This window comes from Paroedura picta, chromosome 4 (assembly GCF_049243985.1).
Source record: "Paroedura picta isolate Pp20150507F chromosome 4, Ppicta_v3.0, whole genome shotgun sequence".
NCBI lineage: Eukaryota > Metazoa > Chordata > Lepidosauria > Squamata > Gekkonidae > Paroedura > Paroedura picta.
Window position 1 is genome coordinate 103,149,202 of NC_135372.1, and position 14,228 is coordinate 103,163,429.

A 14,228-nucleotide genomic window follows, 5' to 3' on the forward strand; every position below is an offset into this window, starting at 1 on the left:
TCTGGTCTATAGGGAGCAACAAAATGTTTCATAAAACGCAAAAATAGTATTGTAAGACAATGGTCCCAACCTTTTTATCACCGGGGACCACTCAGTACCGGGGACCACTCACTGGGGACCACTCAACGCCTTTTACTGAGGCCTGGTGGGGGGGGTAGTTTACTCCTCTACTCTCAATCACTGCCCTAACGCTCTCTGATCGCTATGGTAATGTTTAAACATCCCTTCAAAATAAGATACAGACATGCCACAACAATGAAGTGTATTGTAAAGGGCTGGGGGGATGAAGGGCTGGGGGGATGAAGTAAAGGGCCGGGGGGGGGGGCATCCTTCGGGGCCCAACTCCAATTAGTCCAAGGACCACAATTATTTAGAGCCACTATGTGGTAAAGATATCTATGAATGTTTCCAAGTTGCAATTACTGTTTTGCAAATGATCATCTAGGAATTGCATAAGAACATGCATGTATATTTTGTTCATTTTAGGAAGCAATAACATGAAAAATACATATTTAAGTTCTTAAAAATTATAAACTTTCCTGATTGGCTTTGGAGATCAATGAAAGCCTAAGCTAAAATTTGTCTCCTCTAGCCTATGGAAGGGAAATTGTATTCTCCAGTTTAGTATGGAACTAACAAGTAATACAGACAGTGAAGTGACCTTTGTGGACAATATTTAAATTCTGAAACAAGTGAATGGACAACCATCTCAATAACTGTTTAGGTATGTTAAAATTAGCATGCACTGGGGTTGGGTGGATAAAGTAGTAGCTGTATTGTTTTTAAGCAGGTAAAAGGTTTATTCCAATGAGAAATAATGTTCACATAGAGTTTTGAGTTGTTTGAATATAACATTTAAATCTCATTTGACTGAGAGATTTTTCCTAAGTAAATATTTTAGTTCCAAGTTTTTAAAAAGTAGAACATAAAAGTAATATGAAATACTTTTAAACTTGTTTACTAAATGTAAGTCAAACTTAACACAGTAAATTTGGTCATGCTCAGGACAAAAAAAAATATGGGAAATTTTCCAGGAAACCCGCATTATTGATTGACGTCAAAGAAAACACACCTTATTGTAGTCAGTTTTGATCCTGTTGTATTTAGCAGATAACCCCAAGTGTGTCTCCTTTGAAGCTCTCAGCCCATTTTTCTCTGATGTGGCTTTATGAACACTCTAGAGTTCAGTGCTGCAATCAACTTTCCTTCTCTCAACATAACCAAACTTCATGTGTTTCTTTATTTCCAGGTGACTGTGGCCCTCCTAGAACCATCCCCAATACTAGGATAAGGCAAAACGTACAGCAAAGCTCTCCTGTTGGGACCAGAATAACTTACGCTTGCATCCCAGGTTATGAAATGACACCTGGAACACAATTTACTTCTGAATGCCTTCCAAGTTCATCATGGTCGGAAGTTTCTATAACTTGTCAAGGTGAGTATATTCTGAAATTTGGATAGAAACACTTATACAAAGCCTTCTGCAATCTTTTTCCCCACAGGTCAAAGGGTTTAGGCACATCTAGAGATGGCAGTAGCCAAAGGATAGTGTCTGGCTGGCAGGTTGACATGGATAGAGAGGTTGTCGAGAGGCATTTAGCTGCACTGGATGAGTTCAAATCCCCTGGGCAGCATGAAATGCACCCGAGAGTGCTTAAAGAACTTTCCAGAGAACTTGCAGAACCCTTGTCCATCATCTTCGGGACGTCTTTAAGGACTGGAGATGTCCCGGAGGACTGGAAGAGAGCAAATGTTGTTCCGATCTTCAAAAAAGGGAGGAAGGATGACCCGGGAAACTACAGACTAGTGAGTCTGACCTCTGTTGTGGGAAAGATAATGGAGCAGATATTAAAGAGAGCGATCTGCAAACATCTGGAGGACAATTTGGTGATCCAAGGAAGTCAGCATGGTTTTGTCTCCAACAGGTCCTGTGAGACCAACCTGATTTCCTTTTTTGACCAAGTAACAGGTTTGCTGGATCGTGGAAATTCAGTTGATGTCGTTTACTTGGATTTTAGTAAAGCTTTTGATAAGGTTCCCCATGATGTTCTGATGGATAAATTGAAGGACTGCAATCTGGATTTGCAGATAGTCCAATTGTATACGGCACTGGTCAGACCACACCTGGAGTACTATGTGCAGTTCTGGAGGCCTCACTTCAAGAAGGACGTAGATAAAATTGAAAGGGTACAGAGGAGAGCGACGAAGATGATCTGGGGCCAAGGGACCAAGCCCTATGAAGATAGGTTGAGGGACTTGGGAATGTTCAGCCTGGAGAAAAGGAGGTTGAGAGGGAACATGATAGCCCTCTTTAAGTATTTGAAAGGTTGTCACTTGGAGGAGGGCAGGATGCTGTTTCCGTTGGCTGCAGAGGAGAGGACACGCAGTAATGGGTATAAACTACGAGTACAACGATATAGGCTAGATATCAGGAAAAAAATTTCACAGAGTAGTTCAGCAGTGGAATAGGCTGCCTAAGGAGGTGGTGAATTCCCCCTCACTGGCAGTCTTCAAGCAAAGGTTGGATACACACTTTTCTTGGATGCTTTAGGATGCTTAGGGCTGATCCTGCGTTGAGCAGGGGGTTGGACTAGATGGCCTGCATGGCCCCTTCCAACTCTATGATTCTATGAAAAAAATCATTCTATGAAAAAAACCTCTTACTGGCTTTTGGGGCAATCTTTAAACAGACTAAAAGTCAGACAAGGGGCCAAACTCCAGAGAGACACTGGCGACCTACAGACATGACATCACAAAGAGCTCCACTGTGTTAAATTGAGAAGAAAAAAAACCTCTTACTGGCTTTTGGGGCGATCGTTAAACAGACTAAAAGTCAGAAAATGGGCCAAACTCAAGAGAGACACTGGATACCTACTACAATACAATACAATACAATACAATACAATACAATACAATACCTTTATTGGCATAAAGCAGATTAGGAGGATATACAAAGATAGTCAAGAGGATACCTACTAAAATGACATCACAAAGAGCTCACCTGTGTTGCCTTGACAGGAAAATATCCTCTTACTGGCTTTTGGGGCCCTCTTTAAACAGTCTAAAAGTCAGAATGCTGTTTCTGTTGGTTGCAGAGGATAGGGCATGCAGTAATGGGTTTAAACTACAAGTACAATGATATAGGCTAGATATCAGGAAAAAAATTTTTCACAGTCAGAGTAGTTCAGCAGTGGAATAGGCTGCCTAAGGAGGTGGTGAGCTCCCCCTCACTGGCAGTCTTCAAGCAAAGGTTGGATACACACTTTTCTTGGATGCTTTAGGATGTTTAGGGCTGATCCTGCATTGAGCAGGGGGTTGGACTAGATGGCTGTATGGCCCCTTCCAACTATGATTCTAAGTAGCAGATGTGCTGCAAAAGCAAGAATATACTCACATATAAGCCAACCCGCATATAAGGAGTCACCTAATTTCAACACAAAATCTGGGCAAACTTATTGACTCGCATATAATCTGAGGGTGGGAAATGCAGCTACTGGTAAACTTACAGAATGGCCTAAGCACCTAATCTATGCTTCCAACATCATAGGCTCTCCCATCCAGCCTCCCCCCACCAACAATTACAGAAAAGTCAAGAGGATGAATATCTGCTGGTTTTTGTACCCTGCTTTTCACTAACCAAAGGAGTCTCAAAGTGGTTTACAATCGCCTTTCCTTCCTCTGTTGATGCCAGACACCCTGAGAGAGCACTGACAGAGAGGCAAGAGAAACAAACAGTGACCCACAGGCCAGCTAACCAGAACAGAACAACAGTACCCTTAGTTGGCAACCTACTACAACAAGTACAACATCAACCAAACTGGGAGAATGGACTACTCTAACTACAGCTACAGTGCACCCCCAGAACAAAATACTGAAATACAGAACTGTAAAACTGGACACTGAAAAGAAAACTGTAAAAATCAACTTTTAAAAGAAACACAACCCCAAGAAGAAAAGGCAAAAAATGTTGCCCCTCAGATAAAAGAAGAAAGAAACACTAGGAGAAAGAAATAGTACATCTCAAAGCACCCCCAAAACCCACCCCACCCATAGAAACCAAAAGAATAGTTTGTAAGAAGTGATTAGGAAAAGGGGGAAAAAAGATCAGAGTCCTTCAGTCAAACTGTTGATGTCCTACAAGCTGCCGGAACAAGCTCAGCTTTCAAGACCTTTGCAGAAGGCAATGCTACAATTGGCTGGCTGGGAGCAGGCTGTTAATCCAGTTACCTATATACCCGCGTATAAGCCGAGGAGGGCTTTCTCAGTGTGAAATACTGTGCTGAAAAACTCAGCTTATACACAAGTATATACGGTATACAGAATTGCAGAATGCCCATACTAGATCAGACCGAGAGTATCCAAGGGTGAAACTGTCTGTGCATATTTCCACAGCTCCCAATGTTTTTTCAGATGAAAGTATCGGACTCATGGGAGCTGAATTCTGACCATGCAAGTGGGAATTAAATGCCCCCTCCGCTTTCCAAACATGAACTAGCCCCAGGGAGTTGCTTTTTACCCATCGGGGGAAACTTGTCGGTATTGACGGGGTTACAGGTAAGTTTCAGGGTTGGGGAAACACATAAGCAGTAGCTTACCCCTTCCTTCTCCTTGTGTTGTGGCCCTGATCCAAATCTAGTAGGTTGCACCTACTCCACTGGTGAAGGAGACAGAGCTTAAACGGCTGATTTATGGCCAGCAACCACCTTGGGTGTGCTCAGTGCCAGTCCCAGTGGTGCCTAATCGGATGAGGATTGTGCCTACTCTGCTGATGAAGGAGACAGAGCCCAAGCGGCTGATTTATGACCAGTAGCTACCTCGGGTGTGCCTAATTGGATGAGGAATCTGCCCTATCTAAGGCTGCGCCTGCTCTGCTAGTGAAAGAGACAGAAGAAGTTGGGCATTAGCCTGTTTATCATTCACATTTAGAGGCCATTTGTCTCCTTGATGTCGAGATCGGCTTCTGATCACGTAAATCATGACTGCATGTGATGCTAAATGTCATAATTTGGTGCCAAGAGACACCATCTTTGTTGACATGCAACTCACCAATTTGTCAGTTCTTCAACAATGGGACCCCAAGCATGCTTGCCTCCATAGCATTGCCACCAAGCCCTGCTGGCAAGCCTTGGCACTCTTCAGTATCAGCACCAACCATCGTTGCCAAGCGGTGCATTCCCAACACCCATGAAAGATTGGAAAAGATATTGGACACAGGGTCCTAGGCTATATAGATGCCATCACCTGCTGCCACCATGAGTGAATCTTTAACACAGTTGCTGGCAAAGGATCTGAGACCATCTCAGAACTGATTATTATAAGAGCAAGGGTACTATAGCATTCTGTCTATAAAGGCCCTAAGTAAACTTGCATTCACACCTGCATTAGCAGAAAAACAGGATGTTTAGACTCAGGAGGGAAGGCTGTTCTTATTTGGGATTTTTAAAAATTTAGCATGTCAGAGCCACCTTCATCTTTTTGGATGTACAGCCAGCAAGGATTAGATCTGTCAGTCCCCCCCCCCCTTATTTTTTTTAATAGAGGGAAGGAAAATATATTTTATGACACATAAGACTTGCACATTAGGTGCATGGGCATAAACACAGTGAACTGCAACACAGTAATGGGCATGTATCACAGGTCCCTTTGGGTCAATATGTCATGTGTCATTGATGCCTTGCTGAGTATAGTAATCCACAGGCAAAGGCCATAATGGCAGTATAGCTCAAATGGGAAAAATGGCAATTGAATGCTTCAGGAAAGGGGGCAAAAAGCCACAAGCTAGCCTATATGGTAATGCAACATCATTCTTGGCTAATTGCTCCCCGTGGTACCCAGAATCAGGGCTAAAACCTGGGGGTTTTCCTTTTGAAGCTAAACTTCTCTTTTTAGTGCTCAGACATATGAGATGCTTGGGCACATAAGGACGTTCAGATTGACAGCCTAAATATTGGCAACAGTAAGCATGCAGGTCCCACTTAGTTGGAATCTTCTGTTATCCTGATCAGATCTACCAATCAATCCCACCCACTCAAAGGCAGCTGTGTACCCCTCAAAATAGAAGGGAAGGGAATGCTAGGAATGGAAATTCCACTTAGTCCTCTGGGAATCCACAGTCCCAGCATTGGGGGTCCATTGTATATTTTCTGCAAATTTATCCTATTGTTCCCATGTTTGGGGAACAGTGATAATAATAAACTGGTTTTGTACTTGGAGTAGCCTCCGTTTGGCCAGTCACCATTTCTGATCGATGTAGCAGCAGCCATACTCAGAGACAGTGTTGCTGTATATTTGTGCGCGTGTGTGTGTGTATACTAGTAATCAAGCCCGCTGTAATAAAAATACAGCGGGCGCTAGGCAAAGGAGCCCCCGGCAGCCGTGCTGCGCGGCTGGTGAGGGCTCCCTTGCCGGCGGCCTGACGCGGCGAGAGGTGATTCGCTCCTCTCGCCGCGTCAGGCCGCTGGCAAGGGAGCAACTGCGAGCCGTGCTCCGCTCGCAGTTGCTCCCTTGTCGGCAGGGCGGGAATCGGCCGATGGTCTGTTCGGAGGAAGGGGCCAATAGGCACCCTTCCTCACCCCGGACAGAGCCCGCCCTAACTCCTCCCCCTAAGCCCTTACGGCTTTTAGTCCGCGGCGCCCGCAGTGCTGCAGGCTATGTTGATATATGTATGTATGTATGTATGTATGTATATAATAGTCCTGAAGTGTGTAAGTGAAACACCTATCCTGTATGTTGGGTGACATACAAAGTACAGAGAGATTGAGGAGTTCCGAATGTCATGAACAAGAGTTTCTTTCAATTGTCAAGAGGCTTATGGTCTGCTATAATCACCGCTAAGGGCAGTGGCCATGGTTGACACAGGCTACATGAGGTTATGTTACAGTGCTCAGGTTTATACAATATGAGATATTGTTCATGTCTTTGCCATCTACATAACAGGGAATTTCAGTGTGCTTTGGTGTTGGCCTCTACATCACATATTATAAATTGGATTGATACAGGGAAGATTAAGCAATGATCTCAGTCACATACAAGTGTCAATAAGGGACACTCCAAACATAGTTCCTTTTTTGCTGTAAGAAGTAGTACAGGGTACTCATTTGCTGCTGGAATCAATGCAACTTGTGCTCTGGGGTATCAGTGGGTTCATAACCCACTGGGGACCCTTTCCATTCTTAATTATCCTTCTCCTCCTGTAGGGTTCCTAGACATGGTATTTGCAAATTCGAGCTGGACAGTGTACACTACATTTCTGAAGCACCCTGTGGACCAAGTGGAGTGTGGTTCATTGCCTATCTGACAGAACCAGAATTCCTGCATCGAAACCTCTACCATCAACTAGTGATCAGGCAATTCCAACTGATAGTTTAGGGTCTTAAGGGTGTGGATAGTAAGCCACACACCCTCCCCTAGTTGTTCTATTGGCATTAGCAACACACCTGCTAAAGTGCATTTCTGATTCTTTCCCTGCTCAATATATACATGTTAGAGGTTTATCTGTCTGTGCCCCTGATGAGGCCAAGTATTCTGAATGAATTTCTGGTGTTGTATCCTTCTATATTAAACTGGTTATTCAGGGGAGTGTATACATTAATGCCTACACTGTTTGAACCAGGGCAGTTTACAATCTGTCCTTTTATTCATTGATTGACTGATTTATACATTACAGTACATCTTTTTAGAATGGCTGTGGATTCAGCCTGAAGGGTAGGAGAAACCTCTACCTTATCCGATGGCCCTTTAAGATTTCATTGGGATGAGTGGTGTTAAAAGCAAACATGGGTTTTCTTCTCCAAGTGATTTCTAAGTAACTCCTGACCTGACACCTGGTTTTGAAGCAGAGAGGGCTCTGTGTACAGGAGATGTTACCAGGGCCCTACTCTTAAAAAAAAAAAAGTTTCATGGAGTGAGCTGATCCAGGCAATGTAGGAATCCGCGGCCCGGTGGTTGGGGACCACCGCTCTAATAGACATCTGCACTGGAGTGACCTGGTCAGTGATCCACATTTGTCCACTACTATGTCAGAAATGTCAACTGGGGAGAGGTTCTGTGGGTAGAGTGGGTTCAATCCATTTTTCTGCTATGTAAGCCCACACCCACCTCCAGTGTGTGTGATCTTGCTAGTCTCCCATGTGGGACTGCACAGAAGTCACGAAATTGAAAACAGGGTTGCACTTACCTGTAACTGTTGTTCATTGAGTGGTCTGTGCAGTCACACAACCCTCCCTCTTTCCTCGCTGTGGGCTGCTAATAATGGATTGACTTGCAGGAAGGAGAACTGAGGGGAGAGTGCTAGCTCCTCCCATATAATGTTACTTTGGGTGGGAAGGTCACCCTCTGTGAAAGGAAGGGTGAGGACTCTTGGGAGCTTCTAGAATTACATATATATATAGCTTGTGAGTTTTTCTCCGCGGCAGGCCTGTGATTCTGCAGAACGTATGTGTGCCTGCACAGAAGACCACTCAATGAACAACAATTACAGGTAAGTGCCATCCTGTTTTCTTGTTCTAGGGGTTCTCTCCCCAATCCTATTCAACATCTTTATGCACCCTCTTTCCCAATTGTTACAGAGGTTTGGACTAGGATGTCATCATTATGCTGCTGACACCTAACTCTTCCTCCTGATGAATGGCCACCCTGATACACTCCAGACTCATTAGCTGAGTATCTCTAAGCAGTGACGGATTGGTTCAAGCAGAGCCGTCTGAAATTCAGTCCTTCAAAAATGGAGGTCCTATGGTTTAGTAAGAAGGGACCCAGCAAGGAAGCACAACTGCCCTACCTGGATGGGGTGTAACTACTAGTAGCACAGTCAGCCAGAATCTGGGTGTACTCTTTGATACCTCCTCCTTCATGGAGGAACACATAAGAATTGTACAGCTAACATTCTCCTACTCGCGCTAAGCTACTAGTGTCCTACCCGGCTCCAGAACACCTAGGCACAGTGATCCAGGTGATGATCACATTTAGGCTGGATTTCTGCAACTCCCTCTATGTGGGCCTACCCTTATCCCTAATCTGGAAGCTAAAAATGGTGCAGAACACAGCAGCCAGGGTTCTCACGGGAATACCTTGGAGGGCCCACATCCAGCCCATACTCCCAAAAGCAGCACTGATTACCTGTTGAATACTAGATTAGGCTTAAGGTTCTGGTAATCACCTTCAAGGCCATATGTGGTCTGGGCCCTGAGTACCTGAGGGACTGCCTCTCTGCCTATGCCCCCAGACAGTGCTGCGCTTTAAAAATACCAGCAAACTAGTGATTCCTGGATCCAGGGAAGTCTGTCTGGCCTCAACTAGAGCCAGGGCTTTTTCGGTCCTGGCCCCCACTTGGTAGAATGAACTCCCAGAAGAGATCAGGCGGTTGCCACAGCTGAAGCAATTCCACAGGGCCTGCAAAATGAAGCTCTTCCACCAAGCCTTCTGTCAAGGTTAATGAAACAGCCACCAACTAGAGCTCCGTAGGCCCCTCCCACCACCACCTGTGCCCAGCAGAGGCACAGGAGGACTCCTAATCTGGAAATACTCTCAGAAAGAGCTGAAGTACAGTTGTGCAGTTTATAGTTACATAGTTACAGAGCTGTAAAATTATAATGTTCTACTGTTAGAAGTGTTATAAGTTCATGATGCTTTCTTTGTGTTGTACCACAAATCTTCATTGTAAACAGGTGGCATATATAAATGTAATAAAATAAAAATAAATAGTTAAGCCTCTACCTTCTTAGCTGCATTCTCTAAAAAGAAACACCAGCAGGGATTTCGGTCTTCCCTGTGTTCTCATGCTGCTTATTTTATGAAATAATAAGGCAGTGTCTTAATATTTCTCCTAGGAAGACGATGTCCTATTCCCAATATAGAGAATGGCAGGATTGCAGGAGAAAGTGATCTTCGGCTTGGTGATCGAATAACCTTTATCTGTGATGAAGGGTGAGCAGAAGGTTTCCTACAAGATCAGTTTATATGCGTGTAAGACTTTAGGTCTGTTCTACTCAGATTTGGCAATAGTTGCTCACTTTGGGGAGTTAATTGGTACATTTTTAGAGTAAGGGATAGAATTGGCTCTTAAGTAATTTAATGAGTTAACAACCATTTACTAGGTTCTTTGCTCAGCCTCCGTGTAGAGTTTAGAAGCTTATAAAATCTCACCATATGACTGCTAGTGTATAAATGATAGCCACAAATCTTCATGTTGCATTTCATGACTTTCTTTACTGTATTATCTCCCTGCGGGAACTTTCAGCAAAACTGAGCTCTTTCACCAGGTCTATGGTGAGGCCAGCGAGGCAAGGAAGAGCTGACGGACTCTCCCCACCCCCAGTGTTAAGAGCATGCACCTGCTTGGTGATCTGTGCTCCCTTTTCCCACTCCTGCTCCTATATTAGTTTTTTTCTTGATTGAGGTCCTGTATGCTGGGTAAGAAGGGCCCATGTGAGGAAGCGTGGCTGCCCACCCTGGATGGTATAGAGCTCTCTACGGCTCACTCCGCTAGGAACCTGGGCATGATCCTGGATGCTTCCCTCACGATGAAAGCCCAGGTCACGAAGGTAGCTCGGCTGGCATTTTACCATCTCTGCCAAGCCAAGCTACTACCTGACCCCAGAACACCTAGTCACAGTGATCCACGCAATGGTCACCTCTACGCAGGCCTGCCCTTAGTCTTGACCCAGAAACTACAGCTGGTCCAGAACGCAGCAGCCAGGATCCTCACAGCAACTCCGTGAAGATGCCATATCCAGCCCATCCTCCATCAACTGCAATGGTTGCCAGTTGAATTCTGGATCAAGCTAAAGGTTCTGGTAATTACCTTCAAGGCCATACGCGGTCATGGCCCTGATCTCTTCTGGGAGCTCGTTCCACCAGGTGGGGGCCAGGACAGAGAAGGCTCATGGCCCAGTGTCCCTGAGGGACCGCCTCCCTGCCTATGCCCCCAAAAGAGCCCTATGCTCCGCCGCCACCAACCAGCTAATAGTCCCTGGCCCTAAAGAAGTCTGCCTGGCCTTGAGCAAGGCCAGAGCCTTCTCTGTCCTGGCCCCCATCTGGTGGAACGAGCTCCCAGCAGAGATCAGGGCCCTGACGAAACTAAAGCAGTTCCACAGGGCCTGCAAAAGGGAGCTCCTTCACCAGGCATTTGACTGAGGCCAGGCACAATCAGTCAACAGCATCAGCAGGACCCCTGCCCCCCTGTCCCTCCCCCCCTCCTAGAAATCCACATAGACTCCTGGATCTGTTTGTATTATTAATGTTAGTGTTATGCAGTTTCGCTGTTACTATTAGTTAATAATATTAATGTTATAGTTAGTTACATGTTATATGTAATGTTTCCTGTATAATTTTTCGGTTCCATATAAACCACCCTCAGCCTTTGGGGAGGGCGGTAAATAAATATGAATAAAATAAATAAATAACCCGCCACGAGTCAGGCATGAGAGTGGCGGGCAATAAGTGCAATAATAATAATAAAAATAATGATGATGTATTTTCATCTCACAGGTGGTCAATCTGGTGTTGATTTCTTTGAAAGCTTAGTAGATTTTGTTATAATTTTCTCAGCTATGATTTGTGGCCTATAGTCATATTTGTAAACTTCTTGAGATAAATAGAAAATGTGAAAATAACTATTAAGTAATATTACTGGGGGATTAAGTAGCTTGCCTAAAGGCATCTGGTTAATGAATGTCACCTGGGCATTTCTATTTTTCGTAAAGCTTTGTCTCTTTCTTCGACAACTAAAAGCATTTTGTGAACCCGTGTGGTCCTGCTTTGTTGTTTCTTGTTTTTTGGTTGTTGATTTTTTAATGGAAATTCTTAAATCAAGAAGAAAAACAAGTATTTACAGGTAAGTGAATATTTTGGCTTGAACTTGGAAAGTCCACTGAAATATTTGGAAAAAAGCAGCTTCAAGCAGGTTTGAAGGCTCACTAACTAGGAATTTGGTAGTCGTGTGGGTTTCCTGAACTATGTCAGTAATCTTGTATGACAAATGGAGTTGACAGCCAGTAGCGAACTCCTGAGACAGTATTCTGTATTTTCCTACATGTGCTCTAATATGTAAAACTCTCTCCCTATTAGACACAGAGTGATAGGCCACAATGGAGCTCGGTGTGTGTTGTATAACAACCAAGTTGTTTGGGATCGTGATCCTCCACTTTGCCAAAGTAAGATAATCTTTTCATCAAGGTCTTTCTTGAAGTATCTCACAGTGACACTCAAATTCAAGCTGCCAAGAATCCCAGTGTTCAAAACCTTTCCATAGTGCCCAAGCCTCACAGAGACATAACTCCAAATCCACATAGATTGTCTCTGCCATCCCTCCTTCTCCTTCCTCCAAGTGGACATTAATTACTGATGTGGTGTGATGAACCTACCACAATAGTTTACCAGCTCATTTCAGCAGTTGCATTTAGAAGGTATTAGAAAGATACCAACTCCTTGAGCTAGCTGAGCTTGCATAATGGTGACTTAGATTCAAAAACCCTGTCTGCCATGAAACGTATTAGGTGAATTTAGGGCACTCACATACTTGTTTAGCAGGATTGTTGGGGATGAAATGAAGTAGGGACAACCATATATATTGGCCCAGACAGTTTTGGGACAGTTGAAGGGATTGGTTTAACTTGAATAGCCTTTCTCAGCTTTTTTTACTGTTGAAAAACCCCTAAAACATTCTTCAAGCTTTGAGAAACCCGGAAGTACTGCAATCATGCAGAGTATTAGGGAGCATACTTGTCTACATGCCCATTCGGGACCTCTCCCCTTCTCACGCCCTCTAGGCCTATCATTGGTCATTTTGGGAGGGGCAGCAGTGCACACAAAAGCTCATACTTCGGATTCAAATTTGTTGGTATTAAAGGTGCCACTGGACTCTAAATATTTTCTGCTCTTTCAGACCAATACGGCTACCCATTTCAATTTTAAAAATGTATAAAAAATTCTCATCCGTGCAGGAAATCTTCCAAGGCCTCCAGAAATCCCAGGGCTTCACAAAGCCTGATCTAGAAGAAAGTTTACTTCTCAATCTGTTGGCCATTTGTAAATGAAAAATTTAGCCCAAATAATGTATTGTTCTTTGCAACTAAACCCCTTAAATAAAATCTCATTGATCTCCCCAGGAATTCCTTGTTATCCTCCTCCTAACATTGAAAATGGTAGATATAATGAGCTGTATGACTATGTGTATGGCTCAGCAGTAACATACCGATGTGACAGTCCGTTCTCTCTGATTGGAAGCAGCACAATTGTGTGTATATATGACACCAACCAGAATGGAAAGTGGAGTGCACCTGCGCCTGAATGTAGAGGTGATGGAAATGCATGTTTATATTTTGCTTGCTATGAGCTCATTTGTTTTCCCTGTAAATAACTGTTGGGTGGCGTTGGAAATAGCTGGCAGCAGTGCAGTTCCCCAAGCACAGTACTACTAACCAACTTCCTGTCATTTCAGTGATGCTTGTGTGAGAGATCCAATGAAAGTTATGCAGGAACAGTGCTAAAGGGGAAGTCCTTGTCTTTCTGTACACCCTGCTAAAAGATATTTGGATGGAGTGCTTCAGCATTGCCATGATACTTTATGATGATGGCATTGTTGTACATTTCTCTGAAAGCGGTACCTTTGATCTGTTTATTTTGGTGGAACAATGTAACTTTTATTTAGCTGAACTACCATATGGTGAAAGCAAGCCACAGTGGTGAGAATGACCAGGTGAATTCTACTGGAGTTGTTTCCAAATAAATGAACTTCAGATCACAAACTGGGCCTTGATCCTTAGTATGGTATCTTGTAGTCATATTTTTTTAGCAGCACCAGGGATATAAGTACTGTTAGGTCTTCTGCTTTGAAATAAACTTAAGCATATTGAGTGGATGCAGCTTAGCTTTTCAACAATGTTCTGTCTTCGCCAGTGTAGTGTAGTGGTTAAAGCCAACGTGGAGCAGTAGTTAAAGAGCAGTGAACTCTAATCTGTAGAACAGGGTTTGATTCCTCGATCCTCCTCTACACACTGCCAGCTAGATGATCTTGTCTAGCCACGGTTCTCTTAGAGCTGTTCTCACAGATCAGTTCTTAATGTTCTCTCAGCTCCACTTATCTCACAGAGTTTCTGTTGAGGGGAGAGGAAGGGAAAGGTGTTTGTAAGCCGCTTTAGGACTACTTTGGGTAGTCAAAAGTGGGGCATAAAACACCAACTTTTCTTTTCTTCATTGTCTTTGTTTATATTGAGTACAATAGCTCTTAT

At 43.9% G+C, this 14,228-nt stretch overlaps 1 protein-coding gene across 1 annotated transcript in view; it reads left to right on the forward strand.

Moving 5' to 3' along the window:
• The window catches only part of LOC143836671 (complement receptor type 1-like), a 101,091-nt gene that overhangs the window by 83,991 nt on the left and 2,872 nt on the right, over positions 1–14,228 (forward strand). The window contains exons 31-34 of the mRNA XM_077336218.1: positions 1,250–1,435; positions 9,828–9,924; positions 12,067–12,152; positions 13,107–13,295. Coding sequence (XP_077192333.1) covers positions 1,250–1,435; positions 9,828–9,924; positions 12,067–12,152; positions 13,107–13,295 — 558 coding nt within the window. The remainder of the gene's footprint in view (positions 1–1,249; positions 1,436–9,827; positions 9,925–12,066; positions 12,153–13,106; positions 13,296–14,228) is intronic.